Source organism: Oryzias melastigma, unplaced genomic scaffold (assembly GCF_002922805.2).
Source record: "Oryzias melastigma strain HK-1 unplaced genomic scaffold, ASM292280v2 sc00221, whole genome shotgun sequence".
NCBI lineage: Eukaryota > Metazoa > Chordata > Actinopteri > Beloniformes > Adrianichthyidae > Oryzias > Oryzias melastigma.
The window spans coordinates 196,304-215,998 of record NW_023416883.1 but is presented as its reverse complement, the minus strand read 5'-3'; the positions used below and the strand labels follow the sequence as shown (position 1 = coordinate 215,998).

The following is a 19,695-nucleotide window of genomic DNA, read 5'->3' as shown; positions in this document are numbered from 1 at the left end:
TTATCTTTTTAAATAAGGCAGCGACCTGGTTTGGTGAAATTACCATTTCATTATCCTGCTTGAGAGAATTCTTACATTGAGACAAATTTTCAAAGACATCAGTTCTTTCAAAGCGAGAAAAGAAGGCATTGAATGTGCTTGGTAATTCAGAGTCTGGTACACCGTTTACAGATACTGGCTTCCTGTCCTCTTTTACATGGGAGGAGACCATATTCTTAATGCCCCTCCAAGCAGCTCTGATGTCCCCACTACTGTACAGGACTTCAACTTTGTCCTTATATTTTAGTTTGGCCATCCTAATCTCATTTTTTACCTCCTTAGAGACAGCCTTTTTCTCCAATGGATCCCCTGTACAGTAGACCACCTTCTTTTTATTTATGGTTGATTTCAGCTCTTTTGTTACCCATGGTTTGTTATTTGGATAGATAACAACTTTCCTAGATGGAACAACAGAATCAACACAGAAAGTGATGTATGAGGAAATGGTTTCACACAAGACATCGACGTCATCACACGACTCAAAGAAACAGTCCCAGTCAGTACATTCGAGTGAGGCTTGAAGAGTGGAAATGTTATCCTCTGACCAACATTTCACAGTCTTTTCCTCCCAAGGAAGACGCCTGAAGACAGGGATATAGCGTGGCATCAGATATATGCAGTAAACAATAGTAAAAAACAGCTGTTGGAATTCACGCGGCAAGTAAAAGGGCCGAAGAGAGATGGATAACAGTTCAATATTCAAAGTACAAATCCTCTCGCGAAATTCCAACAGTGTTGCAGTACCTTTTACAGATGTAGCAGCATACTCCGCCTCCTCGCGTCTTGTTGGTCACTTCCTGGTTCCGATCCAGTCTGATCGGCGTCCCGAAGCCTTTCAGCAGTAAGTCCTCATCTCGATCCAAGTCGTTGAGCCAAGTCTCCGTAAGGACAAGTAGGCAGGCGTTTTCAACTTCTCGCCTGACAGTGATCCAAGCTTCCAGCTCATCCAGCTTGTTACGGAGAGACTGCGCGTTCCCAAGCAGGATGGAGAGGAGAGCAGGCAGCCTCTGACGGTCCCGTAAATTCATGTACTTCATTCTCCGGTGTATTCCACCACGTTTGCCCCTTTTGCGGCGCCTTGGCCTTGCAGCCGTGCGGTAGAGTTCTGGTGGGATGTCTGGCGGTGGTGAAATACGTTTTGGGTGGAATTGGAGCTGCAGTAAAGACTCCCGGGTAAACGTAATCCTCGGTAGGGCTCCTATCCAGAGCGCACTCGGTTGATTTGTCTCATAACTTGAACAATACATGAGAAACAGTCCGCACAAAAGCAGCACATATTCCAGCTTGAGGACCCACAATATACTGGGATGGTGACACATCAATCACACAAACAAATTTGCATTAAAAACAATCAAACAATAAAAATTGCTCCTGGTCGCTACTCGGGTCACACCCTGGGAGCGTCCCCGTGACCGGACATGGATGATGGATACCTGACATAACCTAACTCTAGCTTATTCTGAAGGGGAAAAAACGCAGCCTTGCGCTGCTGAAAGACAGATGTAATCAACGTGAATCAGACGCAAAAAAAAACCTACTTTCTTCACACAAGCTCTGCACCAATATACGCTCAGAATGTAAAATGTTGAAGAACTTTGGGGATAGGAAACTGTGCAGAGAATTTTCAGATTTTGCTGTTAAATGATCAATAACAAAATTATTTTTTATGCTTTTTATGTAGTTGAACTTAAACAGAAGGTTGACAAAAAATAAAATAAAATAAAATGACATTTCTTTCTATCTAAATCGTTGTGGTTTTTTTTAATCAGTTTTGTTGATTCTGATTTCCTGTTTTTCAATTTTCATACATCCAATGAAAAAAAAACAGACATAGAAACAAACATTATAGTAAAAAGTAGGAATCGTGTTTCGAGTCGTGAATCGTTGAACTTGATACGTGAATCGAATCGGATCGCCATCGTAGCAACGATCCACAGCCCTACTTGTGCTATCATAGATAGGTTGATGTTGGGAGTGGGATCATCTGGACCCCACAAGACAGTGCCCTGATTTTTATTTATTTTTTATTTTTATTTTCCCCCGGCTGTCTGCAGCAGGCATGAAATACTGTCAATTTTCATCCACATTTGTCATAAATGGTTTATAGTGTTGGCATAGTGTTTTACTTCCTTCCTTGAAGGCCCAAAGCGCTTTACAGTCACAGACCCATTCACCCATTCATACACCTTCACAGACTGATGGCGGTTCCACTGCTGAACACTGGCGCCAACCTTCCACCAGGGGCAATGTGGGGGTTAGTGTCTTGCCCACGGACACGTCGACAGATAAGTGGGCAAGGCGGTAATCGAATCCGTAATCTTCTAATCAGGAGTTGACCGCCCTACCGCCGCACCACGGCTCCCCCTAAACATCAATTTAAGGCTTGGGTCATCTCGACCCCATAAGAAAGCACAAGGGTAGTTGATTTTTCATCAGTCTAACTGTTAATGATATGCTTTGATTTTCCTCTTATTTGTGAGCAAGATCCTGCGATTCTAAAACTTTTCCACCTGGGAGGGGAGTCTTTCCCCATTTACAGAGGACAAACAATGCAATGTTGTCCCCCTTCCCAGCAGCTTTAAACTCAGCCTCACACTGTCCCAATGCACATGGAGGCCTTGGCTCAAAGAAACTGAAAAGACAACTTCAAAGCTCGGAGAGAAACGGTCTCACAGCATCCAGGACTTGAATTACTCAGGGTGGACATGTGCCTTGTCACCAAGGAACTATTCAACTACCCTGGGGACTTCAGCTCAGGAGATGGACTGCTCTGTCCCAGGCTCTGCTTCCTCAATAGAAGCGATATTAGCAGGATTGATGAGATGTTTGAAGTATTCACCTTAGGCTCCAGTTTGGCAAGACTGCCAGTACCTGTTAGCTGTCTCAGGAGTGCCACAAACCACCCAGGTTCTGCATGATAGTGTGGACTTCATGGCTCAGTTTTGTGAAAGTGACTTTCACAATCAGACACTGATTGCATGTTTTCTTGTAGCCATCCCTTCACCCCTGCTAAGCTGTGTGCTGCTGTGGAGGAAGCCAAAGTCCATGCAGCTGAGTACACCCTGCAAACGCTTGGCCTGCAGTCAGATGGTGCTGCTGATGCCAGTTGTGCTACTGCTACCGCCATGGCTTCAGTAGCCTTCCCAGGTATGTGAAGGTCCGTACCAAAACCAACTAACTTTTGACTCAAAGCACTAACAGACTGGTTTCTGGTTTTCACAGCAGAAACAAAAAAAAAACATTCTTACCAGTCTGGGTTTGTTCTCCAAACAGGATATACTCTGGCAAACCCGGCATCTTCAGCGGTGGCCTCTCAGCTGAAGGAGGCTGGTTCTCTGGGTCAAGAGCTGACTGCGTATGCCACTTATGAGGGCTATCCTGCGTTTGCTGTGGCAGCACGCCACACAGACGGATATGGTGTTTTCTAGAAAGAAAGCTAAATTCACATCAACAGCTCCCCCTTGTCTGGGGGTGTTTACAGGACAACTGCGGCACTAAATCCCAGTAGCACAGCTGACGGCTGTTCATTTTCTTCCACTGTTTAACTTATCCACAGGAACAGTAAATTAATGTGAGTCCATTGCTATGCCTCACTTTCTTTCTCCAGCTTTTAACACTCTGGTTTCTTTTGTCTTCTTTCCCATTTCTGCTATCTGGACAGTTGCTAGCCATGGAATGTGACACAAACCCAGGTTCATTTTGGTCTGTTTCCGTTTTCTACTTGTAATTGTGATTGGTAGTGAAGATGTGTTTTAAACAGTTTACTCATTTTCTCTTTATATGAATTGATATCATGTGACAATTGGATAGCTTAAGCCAAGTTTGAATACTGGCTTGATTATTCCAGGATTTGCAGGGTATTTTAGTACTTATTGACTTGACATTTAGATGACATACATAACCCAACCCCCCAAAAAAGGCTGTTTCAGCCATAAATGTTGCTTAGTCTTTTCTGTAAAAGATTAAGATTTTCTTTCTTTTTCTCTAAAGAAGATTTAATTGCTTTTATATTGAAGGCAAAATAATTTTCTCATTAAAGCTTTTACACAAGCTTTTTAAAAAACGCCTTATGAGCATCATTGACACACTTGAAGAAAATCAGGTTTCATCATCAACTGTATTCTCATCCAGGTGAAGTCAAAGCTTTTAGTGATTTTGAGAAAACTAGTAAAATTCTTTATATTGTAAAGGATTTTTTCAATTACGTTAGACAATGAAAATACTTGTGTTCACCTTGATGAAATTGTAATTTAATAACTGCTGTTGAGCCTATTGTCTGCTTTGTTTTGGTTAAAACCTCCAGAGCAAGGCTCACAATGTATTTCAGTTGCTAATGTTTCTGGCTAACATCCCAGCCCCCATGTGCAGGCAGGAGCTGATTCTCCTTAAGACCTTACATGAACATGTTTAACAATTATGTTTCACTTCTGATGTTTTTACTGTTTTAGCATTTCAGTTTGACTTTTAATTGTTGGATTTCCTCCCTTTTCTGCATCACTAAATTAGATGTAATAGCTTGTGCCAGTATTTTCAATGTCTTCTTTAGATGCACGCTCAGAAACGTACCAAAAATAAGATCTTAAATCTAGTATTGTTTTAAAAATCCTGCTAAATAACATGATGTCTTTGGAAATATGGAATGCTCTCTTGTGTTGTCTATCTCCTGGTGTCATCAGTCTCACTTTTTTGTATGAGTGTTTATGGTGAGTTCAAATTTAGAGGCACATGTTAAAGCAGACAGTATTAAAGTGTGTACAGCACTTAGAGCTTATTTTTATAGCAGAAAAAGTGAATCCCCAATAACTCTTTGTTTGGTGTGTTGTGCATTGACTAATCTGTGACTGGATAAATGTGGGAAGACTGGCAGATTTCCTGTGATTTAAGAAATCTGGTTTAAGAATCTTTCGCTATCATGATCTGTGATATTGATAAATTAATAAACTGTGTCTTAAGAATGAGTAAGAGGTCAATCTGCCTTTTTGTATATTGCAGTCAAACGTGTGTTGCTGAAAAAAATCCTAAATCTCACAACAAAACACATAGGAATGGAAGGAATGTTTCCTTCACAAACATTTCATGCACTGATGACTTCAGAATTTATATTACAACTGAAGTGAATGTAAGGGATAATACCCTCCGAAGAGTGCATTATGAGAAATTAACGCACTTCATGGAGGACGGTTGCCTCCATGAAGTGCATTAATTTCTCATAATGCACTCTTCGGAGGGTATTATCCCGCTTATACCATGGTCATTTACAAAATAAAAAAACATTCAATCAATATTTAGTACTTTATTCTTGTTTTTTCTTTTGGTTTCATTTTTTCACACAAAGCAGACTATTAGATCCGTGATGCGGCTTGTTGTCACGGTGACAAGGAACACGGCATGAAGCCGGAAGCCAGGCATGGTGTGGAGCAAAGAGTTTCTCTATATGCAGATGGCCTACTACTTTATGTTTCAGATTTCTCTGTTTCTATTTCTGCAGTTCCCTCTATTTTGGGCACATTTGGTACTATTTCAGGCTACAAATTAAATTTGAATACAAGTGACTTATTTCCCCTAAATAAGCTAGCTCAAAGAGCTCATAACTTTCCTTTTAGAATTGCTTCTCATGGTTTTACGTATCTAGGGATTCCGGTAACTGACTGGTTCAGAGACTTTTATAACGCTAATTTTCTTCCCCTGTTGAGTTGTATTCAGGAGGATTTTGATCGCTGGTCAGTACTTAACTCGTCTTCTGCTACCCGGATCAACTGTGTCAAGATGAACACTCAAAGTTTTTCTATGTATTTCAATGCCTAACTATCTTCTTATCTATGCTCATAAAATATTCCCTCAGTTCCCTAATGCACCCATGGAGTTGCCCTTAGATACATTTTTTAGGCCTACGCCCTCTCTAAAAGGAATGATGACATACCTCTATTCTCACATCTACTCTCTCCGTCTCACCTCTTTGGGGTTAATAAAGGAGCTTTGGGAAACAGAGTTAGGAGAAGAAATTCCTGGGGATATATGGGAGGTAGCTCTTAAGAGGGTTCATAAATCCTCAATTTGTGCAAGGCATAGTCTGGTCCAGTGTAAGATTCTCCATCGTGCTCATTTGACTAAAGTCAGACTTTCTGAAACTTATAAAGATGTGGACCCAGCTTGTGACAGATGTACGTATGTCACTAGACACCAGCAAATCATATCCACATGTTCTGGTCTAGTCCAGCTCTACAGTCTTTCTGGAAAGACATTTTTAGATCATTATCCCAGATCACAAATAAAACAATAGAGCCCAATCTTTTGACAGCCATCTTTGGAGCACCTCCACCATCTGTCCCATCGTCCTTACAGTGTCTACTTATATTTATTTTGTTACCTTGCTTGCACGGCGTCTATTTTTATTTAGATGGAAGTCTTCAAATTTTCCGTCCCACACAATGTGGATTAAAGAAGTAATTCAGTTTCTAAAACTGGAAAAAAGATTTACACTGAAGGGTTCCCTTTAGGAATTTCACAAAACATGGGGCCCTTTTTTGTTTATATTGATGGGCTGATCACTCCATTTGTTGCAGAGTAATCTATTTTTTAGCTACGAAAGGAGGACAATCGTGCTCTCACCATTTTTGTAAAAATGACCTTTTTTCTTTTTTTCCTTTTTTTTTTCTTTTCCTTTGTCTTGCTTTGTTTTAAAGTAGCCCTATGCAGCTTTTGTTGTGGCTCTGTATTATTCTGTGTACATATCTGTCTGATGTAGGGGTTTACTATTATGTAGTGATGTTACCAGAAGAGCCGAGTCGTCAAAGCGCGTATCGAGTAATGTAGGCGGGGTTACCATGAAGCATGGGCCGATGCTTGCTTCATCTGGGGGAGGAGCCACAATGATGACGTCTGAAGCTTCACTGCCGGGTTCTATCACATGATTGGTTAAGGAAGTGGTTCAAATCTGTAACGGCTTTATAAACCCGCCGGGTCCCGATCAAAATGTGGGTTTTTGGAGGAGAGTTGCGATTAGTTGAGGATTTGGATAGAGGTAGGATAGCGTTGATTCAATATATTTTGCAGATAGAGTAGGTGTTCAGGGAAAGATAGATTTATTTAGGAAAGTGAGGATATTTATTGGATAGGATGGAGCCAGCAAGGAAGAGGAGGATCTCCCCTGTATGGGAACACTTTGATCTGATATCTCCTAAAAAGGTAAGCTTTATCAAACATTATGTCAAAATCATTAGGTTTACTTATCAACAACTATTTGTCATAGTTCCATGTTTTTTTCAAAGGTGAGATGTTTAGTGTGTGCCAAGGAATTGGGATACAATAACAACACCTCATCCATGTTAAGGCATTACCGTGCCTTTCATGAGAATGAGGACGAAGTAGGAGCTTCATCTTCCCATGGTAAGCCATGACATTATATTGTTTATTGTGCATAGATACAAACTGTATTTAATTCCCCTTTTTATTCAGCCACCAGAAAACAGGAACTTGATGAAGCCCTTGTTTCTATGATTGTGAAGGACACACAACCCTTCACTATTGTGGAAGATATTGGATTCAGGGGGTTTGTGTCCAAACTGGATCCCAATTATGTTCTCCCTACAAGGCAGGTATGTATGAGATGCATGAAACAAGTGAGACATCAGTGATGTTTCACAAGTCAACCTAATTCAGTGTAAAATATTTCATCCTTTAGGCTTTGAAGGCCATGGTGGAGGTCAAATATGAGGCAGAAAAGGAGAAGACAAAGGCTAAAATTCAAAAGGCAGCTGCTGTTAGCCTTACTTCAGATATGTGGACATCCATGAATTTGGATGCCTACCTGGCTATAACTTGCCATTTTGTTGGTGAGAAGTCTAAGCTCTGCTCAGTGTTGTTGGGAGTGCAAGAATTCCCCCAGTCACACACCGCTGAAAATATTGCTCACGAGAAAGCCTCATTGATGGCGGAATGGGGAATCACCAATAAAGTGACATGTTTTGTCACAGATGGTGCTCCCAACATGGTTGCGTGTGTGAGAGAGCTAAAGCTTCGGCATCACATTTGCATTGCCCATACTCTTAATCTGGTGGTTAAGAAGACACTGGAGCAGAACCCAATCCTCTCTGGCATCCGGGCCAAAGCAAGGAAGCTGGTTGGCTTCTTTAGAAGCAGCACTACTGCCAAGGTAAGGTAATTTTCTGTCTCTCAATATAGAATAATTCTTTCTGTATGTCTGTGATCCTGCTGCAGTGATTTAATGACAAACTCATTTGTATCTTTAAAGGAGAAGTTTACACAAGTGCAGCTTCATATGGGCATGCCTGTAAGAAAACTCTTGCAGGAAGTGGAGACCAGATGGAACAGCACATATCTGATGCTCCAACGTCTGGTTGATCTCAGAGAGCCTGTTGGAGCAGCTTTAGCAGGACTACAACATGACATTCCCATGATCACCTCAGAAGAATTTAAAATTGTCGAAGGTTGTATGTCTTTGCTGTCCCCCTTTTATGAGGCCACTGTAGAGCTGTCGGCAGAGGAAAACGTATCTGCTTCTAAAGTCATACCTCTTCTGAAAATGCTGGAACAAAATCTCCAGGAGGAAATGACAAAACCAGGTCCTCCTGCAGCATTGGAAATGGGAGAAGTGCTCATCAGGCAGTTACGGGAGAAGCTGTACACATTACAGTCAATGAGTATAATGTCACTTGCCACACTCCTGGATCCCCGGTTCAAAATTATTGGATTCTTCAGTCAAACAAAAGCCACTGAAGCTGTGAAGCGACTGACTGCAGAATGCTCAACAATTATAAGGTCACAGCAAACCCGAGAGGACATCCCCCAGGCATCTACCTCTAATGAAGTCACTGGAGGTAAATTATTACTTTACATTTCTTTGCATTGATATGTGATCATCTAACATGATCTGTAAATTATTCTTAGGTAGCAAACTTTGGCATCGTTTAGACGTCAGCGTCATGGAGGCAAGAACGTCACAAAATGCAACTGCGGATGCTACTGTGGAGGTGCAGCGATATTTGTCCGAACCAAACATTGGAAGACTTGAAAACCCTCTGGAGTACTGGGAGAGACAACAACTCATCTACCCAACCCTGTACAAACTTGCAATTGCCTTTCTGTCCACACCCGCATCTTCTGTTCCCTGTGAAAGAGTCTTTTCTAAAGCAGGAGAAGTTGTGTCTAAAAGAAGAAATCGCTTGAAACCAAAAACTGTCGAGAAACTCTTGTTTCTAAATAAAATTGAATAACCCTCCCCATCTTGAACATCATATTTCCAGTTACATAAGCACTGTATGGCCTTTATACAAGTTCCACAAGCACTCAAATATGTTGACAAAACAGATTAAGAATATAGTATACCTTATTTGTGATTATTTTGTAAAGACATTTTTCAGTCATACATGTTTTGCTATTCATAATAATTCCCATAGTGTTAATTGTATTGTAACAAGTGATTCTGGTGAAGAAGCCTGTAATTCCAAGCTTGGCCAGTAGATGGTATCGTGGACACATGAAGCTTCAAGAAATGAACCCTTTCTCAAACCAATGGCTGAAGTGGTTCAGTGTCCCACAATGCTTCATCTCACCATCACTACTATTATGTATAATTTCTTTTTTAGTATTCGCACCTGTTTGAAAATACAAAAATCAAACAAATTGTGTCTGACATCACCGTGAAAAGGGTCTATTGTGTGTGTTCTTACAAATCTGTGTGTTGTTGTTGTGAGTTTTAGTGTTTGCTGAGGTTGTTGTTGGCCTTTTTTCAGAGCATTGTACACATCATTCAGATCCATTAAGTCTCTAAACTAGAACCTATTACTGTGAACTTCAGCAGAATTTTGGCCTGCAGACATCATTTTGGTGGAGACTCCATGCTTGATGCACTGCGCAGCTGCACGGCTTCACTCATTGTTAACTGAGCCGCTACGAAGCACCGCTAAGAAGAATATGTCTCACAACAACCAAAACTGCAAAGCTGAATATTTAATACAAGCTTGTTCTTGCAAGATCGTGTTGTTTTGGTGTGGTGTTGAGCTGCTCAGAGAGGCTCAGTGTGCTGGTTGGCAGCACAGCACACTTAGGTTTAGGTGGAAAACAAAAATAATCCTGCTTTTTCCCCAAATGCAATTCGCATTGCAGAGGCAGTAATAACTATTATTATAATTTAAATAGAGCTGTCAAGCGATTACATTTTTTAATCGCAATTAATCGCATTGTCCACAGTTAACTTGCGATTAATCGAAAAATTAAAATATGGCCTTTTTTTAAGGAAAAAACTGTGTGCTTCGTGGAATTTAGCAGTTCTACATTAATTATGAAAACAAGAATGACAAAATTAATAGTTTTAATAAGAAATACTTTATTTTGTAACATTGTATTGAGATAAACTTTCTTAACAATAAAAGGCTGTAACATAAAATGCCTAACAAAAGCCCAAGTCCAAGTGAAGGGCATTTTAAATTCAAAACTTCAATCAACGTTCAGTAAAACAAAATAAAAAACATCAAAAATGAAATTTCCATAACACTTTCATGTTCATTTTTTGTCAGGACCAAATCTTTTCCTCCTCTGCTGAACTACAGTAATAAATGAAATAGAGATTCATCATTTCCAATTAACTTTTGTTTTTTAAAACATTAAAGACTGAGAAAAGCAGGATACTCTGTGGATAGTTTGACAGTCTGTTACTGCCGCCGCGTTCTCTGGCTGCAGCTCGATGCAGCGACGTGTCCAGCGGACCTCACGCCATGAATATGCCGGCAGACAGACCGCTATGCTGGGGCTGGATCACGCTTAAACCTCCAGAACTTTGGGATTTTTTGCATATTTTCACACGGCAAAGAGGGACGGGCCACACACTCAAAGCTGAGATTTGTCTTTTCATCTACAAATAACTGGCGTTGTTTAAACTACATTTAAAACGTCCCCCGGTGAGCTTGCTGTTCGGAACGTCGGGGGTCCGCAGCTCTCGGGACGTGGCGCCGGACGCGAGCCGGTACCACCAGACGTGGTACTGGACGCGAACCGGAGCCGGGTTAGAGTGCAGGAGCTCTCCGTTTGTGCTCTAAAACTCTGGCTGTGGAAAGAATCAAAGACCTCCTAAGAATTCCTTTGCAACTACTACTACTTCTGGAAAGTATGAAAGAGACCAATAATAAAAACCTGGAATTATGGTACAATTCTGGATAACTGTTGCCCCATCTCTCCTATAAATTGTGATTGTTTAAATGCTGTTTGTAGTGATGACATGATGAGGAACAGCTGGGAGAGCCTGAAGAGGGAGCAGGGGCTGATGGGAATTTGAATGTGAAGAAGCACAGTGTCAATCGTCAGGTGATGACTCCCTCTGGTGGTCAAAAGGGGACATGGCAGTCTGAGTCCTGACATGACCCTTCCCTAATTCTTTTTCTGCATCCAGCTGCACACAAACTATTGCAGCTCACCTTGTACGTCTGAAGAACCAATTAAAATCAGAGTATGGTTTGAACATTGATAAGTGATCCACACAAAAAGGAGAAAATTGTATGACTCAGGGCCACTCCATGTCTGGTCCTTAAGAGAGATGTTGGTTTGGTCCAGCGCACTGAAAATAAACTAGTTCTCTGTATGATCTAAATTGTTGAATGTGAAACTTTATTAAATATTGTTCATCTTTTAACTTGTTATTTTTTTTATTTTGTTGAGGTCAATCTTCTCCTGAATAAAAGGTCGGGACGAACACATAACATCACATTTGTAGAACTCTTCAAAATAAAAGAACCTAAGCCCCTCTCCCGACATCTTTCCTGTCTACCACAAACTACACCAAACACTTGGTAAAGATGCTACAGTTAAACTTTCTGCTGCTGTCTGAGCAATGAGCAGGTTTTCAGCTCAGAGCAGGGGTCTGCAACCTTTACCAGTAAAAGAGCCATTTGGGCCCGTTTGGTACTGATCAAAGCCTAATAGGAGTCACAAAGCCTTTTTTTTTCGTTACTCTGTTATGACTTGTTCGGCTGAGCATGTTTAGGATGCTGAAGGTGGCCGATTTCAGATCTTAAATACAGTCATAATGATCTTTAATGAAATAGATGTGTGTGAGTCCTGGCTCTTGTAGCACTGTGACTGTACAGAATTAAACTAATGTTCAAATCAGCGTGAGCAAGCTGCCTTAAAATAATGTAAAAAATAAAATAAAGTAAAAGTTGCTGGCCTTTCATCCCCTCTGTCGGGAGGTGTAGTCATAACCTGGGCTGAAAATCAGTAACAATAGTCTGGTTTTATATTGAAACGCATGTTTTTATCCAGTAACATCATTCACTTTATCACCAAATTCTCTCTTATATCTAGATCCATAAATTTAGTTTAATCTGATTGAATTAGACAATTAGACAATTAGACATAGCTTTATTAATCCCTTTGGGACACACCCTGGGGGAAATTAGGTGGTGGGCAGCAGCCATTCTCGACAGCGCTTTATCGCCCGGAACATGAATAGGCAGTGACACATCCACAGTAGTGTGCCATAGACCAAACCAGAGTTTTTCAGTCTTTTATTTCCTGTAGGGCAGCCATCCATGCTGTCAATCAAGCAACTGCTGTCATGGTTATGGCTCAGGCAGACAGTAATCCTGCAGGTGATTTCCTTCACGCTGACGTCCAAAACATGCAAGCAGCAGGTCCACAGCTGTGCTCACTGTGGAGTGGATGTCATTCTGGGTCTGCCCTCTCAGAGGATTCACTTCCACCAAGTCCACAGCCGACAGCAAGCCTGAAGAGACCAGGGCTCTGTTAAGGCGCTTCACCTGTGGAGGGCAATGCAAAACCCCTCAGATTTGTCATACCTGTCTGACTCAGATGTTCAGTGATGCAAAGTCCTTCTCTGTAGGTGAGTCCTCCAGTCACAGGTGTTCCTGTTGCTGGAGTAATGGAGGGGTCAATGGCGTCAATGTCAAAGCTCAGGTGGATTGGCTTCTTCCCCCTATTTTGTATCAGATAAACAAACTAGAAGTTAAAAATTAAGTACACATTACATCACCTGAACCATGGTCTGGTTTCAAAAGTTCATACTGTCTGACAGTTGTTTCTACACTACTCGGAGTGAAACCTGGAGGCAGATCACAGCCTGGTTCCTTTAAGGTGATTCAGTTGAATCACCTAAAAGGAATCAAAATTCCTTTTAGGTGATTCAACTATGTGCATAAAAGGCATTTCATTTCCAGCAAAAGGAAATGTCAAGTAAAAAAGGAACCAAGATGCCAATATTCAGTAAACTTAAAAAATCAAAGCACCAACTTCGGAGAAATAATGACATTCTGCATTAACAATGTTTACCCACAAGGCCAATACAGGCACACCTTCAGTCCACTCCAAGTCCATGACAAGGCTAGAGCCGTTAATTCCTAACAGCATCTATGCACCAAAAAACTGTCAAGTTGGAAAGGTGAAAACCCAAAACTTTAAGCATAGGAAAAAGTTGAATGTGTCAAATAGAGTATATAGTAATTAATAAGTTTTAATATATTTCCGCAGTTAAGTTTTCAAAATCATATCTGTTTGACACTACAGAGCTGGACTTTAGGCACTAACTAGCTAACTCCATCCTCTGAAGCTGATAGACTATCTCACTCATTTGCAGTTAGTGCTTAATGTCAACAGCTAAACTTTTTTTTTAACTTTCTCGTCAGATTGAATTATCTGACAGTCTGACTGCAGACAAGCCAGCCAAAACACAAAAACACAACAAACCTGAGGCGACGTTTGCATACAAGCCAGCCTGAAATCCACACAAAGGTAAAGATGCGAACACTATCATTTCTAGAATATTGACTGAATCTGAATTCTACCTCTACCCTTCTAACTGTTGTGGCATTTTAAAGGGTAGGAGTATCTGACATATTTTGCTTTATTTTGTTTTTCGCCAAGTTAAATAGCGGTGCTGCTGCACAGCAGAGAAGCGCTTTTCTCCACGTGGAAGTGCTCTGAAGCACAGAGGTTTACATTTAAATCCAAGTGATGCTTTTTTGTTTTTGCATGACGTTTGTAAAGTTATAAACCGATGTTGTTGTCTATTTCCGAGTGCTAGCAGCCCCGCTGCTTCTTCAGATCCACAAGCAGTCACCGGTTTAATCTCCAACTCCATCATGTCTTACGCGCCCTCTTTTGGCTGGAGGCGGTATTACAATAAACAACATATGCTGGTCATAGCAAATGACATGAGTTAGGACAGGGGTTGGCAATAATAAATATTATAAATGTCAAGATAGCTAGTAACCTATGTTGTGTAGCACAAGGTATGTGCTTTTAACTCATAAAAAATCATACTTTTTACCTAAGTTTTGCTTTGTTTATAAAATTGAATAAAATTGGTGTATTCTGGAGGTAACGATGAGCAACAGGGATGAAAAAACCTTCATACTTTATCATCTATGTGCACCTCAGACATCAATTTATAAATATAACTAATCTAAATTAAATAAATGCTAACTAAGTAATCTTTACTTAAAAATATATATACATTTTATGTTTCTTTTATTTTTATTTTTTGTTGTTCTTTTTCCCCTATTTGTCCTCAGCAGTCTACACTGCTGGGTTTTGTTATTTTAGTTTGGATCTTGGTAGTCTTAGTTTTCAGGCTTTGTTTATTTGTTTTCTTTAGGTAGTTTTGGTTAGAGGGAGATGCTGACTCTGACGTTAGACATTGGTGGATCAGCAGTCTCTCTGACTTATTTTATGTTTGAACAAAGAACCTCCATGGAGAGATAAAAGAGCCACATGTGGATCTGGAGCTGCAGGTTTCAGACTCCAGGGTTAGGACAGCTTACTCCCTAGTGAAGGTTTTTTTAATACATGTTTTACTCTTGACTACCACTTCAATACAATTTTTTTTATGTTGACACAAATGGGATGGAATTATAATTTATTTTTGAATGTGTTTCAAGTTGTTGAAGCTGAATTTGCAGAAATGACAAGTTTGGAAGCAAAGTAAAGTACAATGTTTTTTTGTTTTTTTTACAATTTAGTAAAATCTCTGTTATTCATACTTTGTAAATTTCATAAAAATGCTTTACTTTTATTGAATATTTTTGTTGACTAAATATCTACTGTAATTTAGTCAACAAAAATTTGACTAAAATTAATGGAATCAACATGACTAAATTGCGACTAAAACTAAATCGTATTTTAGTCAAAAGACTATGACTAAAACTAAATTAAAATTTGCTGTCAAAATGAACACTGCTGGCATGCAAAATTCAGGTGCAGAATTTGAATTTGGAGCAAAGACAGAAGCCTGGTTTTTCCCATGGAAGTTGCTGCATCACAAACCTGAGCTTTTCATCTACTCCTGATCAAACATGATTTGAATAAAGAAATACTCTGAAAACACAGTTTAATCTTAAATTATTTCATGCATGTCCTCTATCTTAAGAGAAATGCTACAAGAACATGTTCAAACCATCAAAAGCATGATTTTCATTGGAGTGGATCAAGAAATCTTGATATTCCAAATAAAGTCCACGCATTCTTAAAAATGAACAACTGATCAGCTGCTGCACATCTGTGATTTTAAGTTTGAGTTTTTTCAGTCTTAACATTGACAGTTCTGTTGAAGTTTTGATCCAACTTTGTATGCCAACCCACAGTTTCTGTCTACAGGTCAAAATGCAAATGCTCTGTTCTGTTTAGTGGAATATTGTGCTTAAATAACAACAATCTTCATTATTTTTTAGCTAGAGACTTTAGTAAGAAGTTCGTTTTTAGTGTTTTTAGAGTGTGCTCTGGAATCACAGATGCTAGTGTTTGTTACTTGGCACTCAGGTGGTCACATGTCTCCTCCATTACTTTGGCCACACCCAACTGATCCACTTTTGACATGGAGAACATCTTCACACCCAGCGTCCTGAGGATGTAGCTGCAGACAGAAAGCAGCGCAATTACAATTTTACAGGAGTGCCAGGTTGTGTTCGGATGCTTAGTAAGCACAAGTGTTTACTGATGCATTAAGGTATACAGTTTTACCTGTTTATCGCCAGAGTTATGTTTTAAAAAAAAAAATTCAATGAAATCTGTAAAATAGGATTACAGATGTTTTAAGGCTGTAAAACAGCTCACTTTTTTAAGACAGAAATGAACATTTTCACACCTTGCTCTCGTTTAAACTCTCAATGTTCAAACCTTCATAGCAAAATAACTCCGATATTACGGAATGAAAACTTAGATTTGATTGTAATGACGATTTATTTAAATGTGGCAAATTGAAACAGCAAACCAGCGATATAACGAGGGACCACTGTAGTACAGATGGTTTGTGGGTGTGAATAGGTATGGGCGTAAGTGTTTTCCAGATGTCATGTCTGTCCTTATGTAAGTTCATGTGTGTTCAGTCCACCACAACTCACTGTTCTGCTGGATCCACGTCTCTCAGACCGATGTAGACGAGGTCTCCAGCTGACAGGCACGGCTTCATCCAGGAGAAGTTTGGCAAAACAGGAATCTGTGGGGAACATGAAATAACAGATTGTGTGTCCACTGATGAGCAGAGTAAGGGTGGAGCTCACCTTTGACTGCAGCTCATGGAGAAGGTAAGACAAGGGCTGCCCATGGATGTTTCCTGTGTACGATGTAAGAGGAGTGTTGATGTCGGCATGGGCATCAACCCATACAACACTCAGATGTCCTAGAGCAGCTGCGTGACCATGAATTGAGCCGATAGCCAGACTGAAAAGGAAGAACAGGCATTTTCTCCATAGTTTCAGAATAGCAATTGCTATGGCAGCATTATGCCATCAAAGTAGCCTTTCTAAACTCCCAAACACGCTGACTCAGCAAAATCTTGGATTTCTTAATTTTCATATCTCAAAGTTTCTATGTCTAACCTGTGGTCTCCTCCCAGCATCACGGCTGTGTGTCCGCCCTCTTTCACCTTCTGCATCGCTACAGACAGCCTCTGGTTGGCGCTGCCCACCGCCCGCACGCTCTTCAGCCTCCCCACTGGCTCATCAACGGACACTTGCTCAAATTCCAAGTTCCCATAATCCTTCACTGCACACCCTGGCAATTGTGGTAACAGGTTGAAGACATTTGTTGAATCAAAAGTGACCTTATATTTTCTAGACTTCCAAGAACTTTGCAGACGTGTGTGTGAACATTAATGCTCCACAGATCAGAGGTCTGTTTTCTCAGCAAACAGCTGATAAATGAACAACAGGTCAGCCACCCCTTGCAGTAAATAATCTTTTGGCATTTGAGAACATGAGCTGAAATGGGAAACCTGTAAACGGCCACACAATAACCCACATTAAAAAGACCAGTGATGAATTCAAGCCTTAATGGGACTCAAGGAAACCATTTCTGTCCTGTTATGTATAAGAAGATACACTCACTGGTGTGTACACAAAATTAGAAAACAACTATAATTTCCTGAAACTCTCCCAGTCATTAAACATCATCCCCTTCTTTGAGTTTTTTTTTCTTCAAAACTGTCTTTTATACTAAAATTTGTAGCAATGACTTGATGTATGTCATGTAAAACAAACTTACAGAAATGCTGCGTTCATGTGGTATTTGACTGACGGAAAAATGGAAAACAACAAATCTTCCAACACCACATGGATGCACAGTAACCTTTTGCATCTAAACAAGGTCAATTTATTTGTAGTGGACCATCTGTGGGGAGAGTCTAGATTTACAGGGAATATAAAACATTTATAAGGACTATCAGTATCATTTATTCCAGTTTTAGATTATGGTCCCCCGGCCATAGTTTGCCAAATTTTTTCTTGTGAGCGCCACAGAACTTTTTTCCTCTCTGATGTGTCTAGTTTGAAACTTCTTCTGTCTTTCTTTTATTGTGAAGAACTTTGGTACCATGGAAATGCTGTATGAATAAAGTTGAATTCATTCATTCATAGTCACTTTAGCAAAATAAGCAACACTATTTATGGAATAAAAATAACCAAAAAACTCTGTGATCTTCAAAGAAAAAAAATCAGGAAAAAATAATACTAATTATACATTTGTAATATATAACTAAATAGTAAAAAGTCTGTCCTCTCCTGTCATAGTCCCTTTGACACTTTGGAGGGCTACGGCTCCTCACACATCACAGTTTATGCTAAACTTCTCAAATAAAACAGAGTAGCTGTGTCCTGCACGTCTGTGAAGTCAAATTCTTTCAGCTGCAGCAGAGCAGATAGATACCTTTTCATCAGTGCAGTGTTCCCTCGTTTATTGTGGAGTTACATTTTAATGTCCGCACTTATGCACTTGCATTAAGAACTCGCTATTACTTCATTCAGGTGCGTTGGGAATTTCTAGTTTTTGCTCACACTGACCCCAGCAACACAAACACACACTCATTTGGTGCTCCATTTCATTGTGACTCACAACAACACTGATCAGTACACGATTATGCAAAAATGTTGCACATATTAAGCATGTTTTTATATGCATGACATTAAAAAAAACATTTAAAATAATTATTTTACTGTTCTTAACTAGTTTTAATCTCTACTCTTCTATGATTGAAAAAAACATTTGTGATTTGAACAAAGTCAATTCCTTAAAAAAATGTTAAAGACATTAAAAAATGACTAGAAATAAACCTTAGGGCTTTGATGAAAAGTTGATGCTTAAGGAGTGTGTTCATCTAAAGGTTCAGAGAAAAGTTCAAAATTAAGGGAATAACGGTTTTGATAGACATACAACTTCTTTATTAGACAAATGTTGAGCTAGTATAAATCTAATATGGCTGGTAGACTTTGGAGGTCATAACTAAACATGTTTTTAACATTGGATTGAAGAGCAACATGACTATTTTTTCTTCTCTGGAGTAGAGATGAATATGGTAATTTAAATGTTCAAATCATGGATATAGTTTTATTTATAAAGTATATTTGTATTATAGTACGTACTGATAACTGTTATTATGCTGCACAGCATTGTGTTAAATGTCTGTTGTATGTTGTTTTCAATTGTAATTCTAGGAAAACGTGGCAACGGACAAACAAAATTCAGTTGGGAAGGGGGGCGGGGGGGCATGGGGAGGGTCTCGCCCGGGGGGTAATCCAGTGTAGAACCGCCACTGGCCTTTTGCATCACACCTTGCTGTAGCAGCCTTTCAACCAGCCCTGCAGCTCGGATGTGGTCCGGTCCAGATTCCACACCGCCTTTCACCTGCATGTGCACACAAGGTTTCTCACAAGGGCAACGTGTTGTAATAAATAAATAAAGCGCGGGAATTGCTGTCATAGGCTTAACATGTACCTGACGCGCTCTCACCTGTCCTTTGGAGAATGGAGCACCGATAATTCCGGCAGAGTGAAGAGGTCGAAGAGGAGGAAGGTTCCGCGTGGCGATGCACGCCAGCTGCCGCAGCCTTCTCGACCCGATCATCACTGACTCGCTCGTTGACAGACACGACTGCGTGGACTGGATTGCGCGCGCGCGCGCGCCCTCACCCTTATGATCCGCTACGTCATTGGACAGGTTGATAAACTAAGCAGGCAAATACAGAAAAAAATTCCAAAGATTCAAGTATCCCCCGAAGTCTCTTTTATTTGTAGTAAACATACTACAAACACCAATGAACTGTAGGAACTTTGCGTAAAAAACAAAAGATTATGGGAATTCCCTTTGTCACTATTTCCCAGTTAATGTAAATCAGAATAAGACAGTGTTTCTCAATTATTT

At 40.1% G+C, this 19,695-nt stretch overlaps 3 protein-coding genes across 8 annotated transcripts in view; 2 read left to right on the top strand and 1 right to left on the bottom strand.

The window, feature by feature from the left end:
- The window catches only part of a1cf (apobec1 complementation factor), a 98,215-nt gene extending 93,218 nt beyond the window's left edge, over nt 1-4,997 (top strand). For 4 of the 5 annotated variants that reach the window (XM_024261528.2, XM_024261526.2, XM_024261527.2 and 1 more), the window contains exons 12-13: nt 3,032-3,186; nt 3,313-4,997. In XM_024261528.2, coding sequence (XP_024117296.1) covers nt 3,032-3,186; nt 3,313-3,467 — 310 coding nt within the window. In that variant the 3' untranslated portion in view covers nt 3,468-4,997. Of the gene's footprint in view, nt 1-3,031; nt 3,197-3,312 lie in introns of all 5 variants that reach the window. The other variant, XM_024261529.2, reaches the window with a different exon arrangement.
- Nucleotides 4,998-5,279: 282 nt separating this feature from the next.
- Nucleotides 5,280-10,277, top strand: LOC112138863 (zinc finger BED domain-containing protein 1). Its single transcript, XM_024261524.2, has 6 exons — nt 5,280-7,224; nt 7,308-7,425; nt 7,495-7,634; nt 7,721-8,191; nt 8,291-8,876; nt 8,947-10,277. Exons 1-6 carry the CDS (start codon nt 7,156-7,158, stop codon nt 9,270-9,272), a joined length of 1,710 nt encoding a protein of 569 aa, XP_024117292.1. The 5' UTR covers nt 5,280-7,155; the 3' UTR covers nt 9,273-10,277.
- A 2,117-nt stretch (nt 10,278-12,394) lies between these two features.
- On the bottom strand, nt 12,395-19,445 carry arg1 (arginase 1). Of its 2 annotated transcripts, none has more exons than XM_024261541.2 (8): nt 19,285-19,437; nt 19,107-19,179; nt 16,881-17,055; nt 16,563-16,722; nt 16,404-16,498; nt 15,812-15,916; nt 12,849-12,985; nt 12,395-12,775 (listed from the first exon to the last, which is right to left on the bottom strand). In XM_024261541.2, the coding sequence occupies exons 1-8, from the start codon at nt 19,396-19,398 to the stop codon at nt 12,612-12,614; spliced, it is 1,023 nt and encodes a 340-aa protein (XP_024117309.1). In that variant the 5' UTR covers nt 19,399-19,437; the 3' UTR covers nt 12,395-12,611. The 2 variants fall into 2 exon arrangements, 1 of the variants encoding a protein (XP_024117309.1); XR_004947347.1 differs by having other exon boundaries at nt 12,633-12,775; nt 15,847-15,916; nt 19,285-19,445.
- Nucleotides 19,446-19,695: the final 250 nt, after the last annotated feature.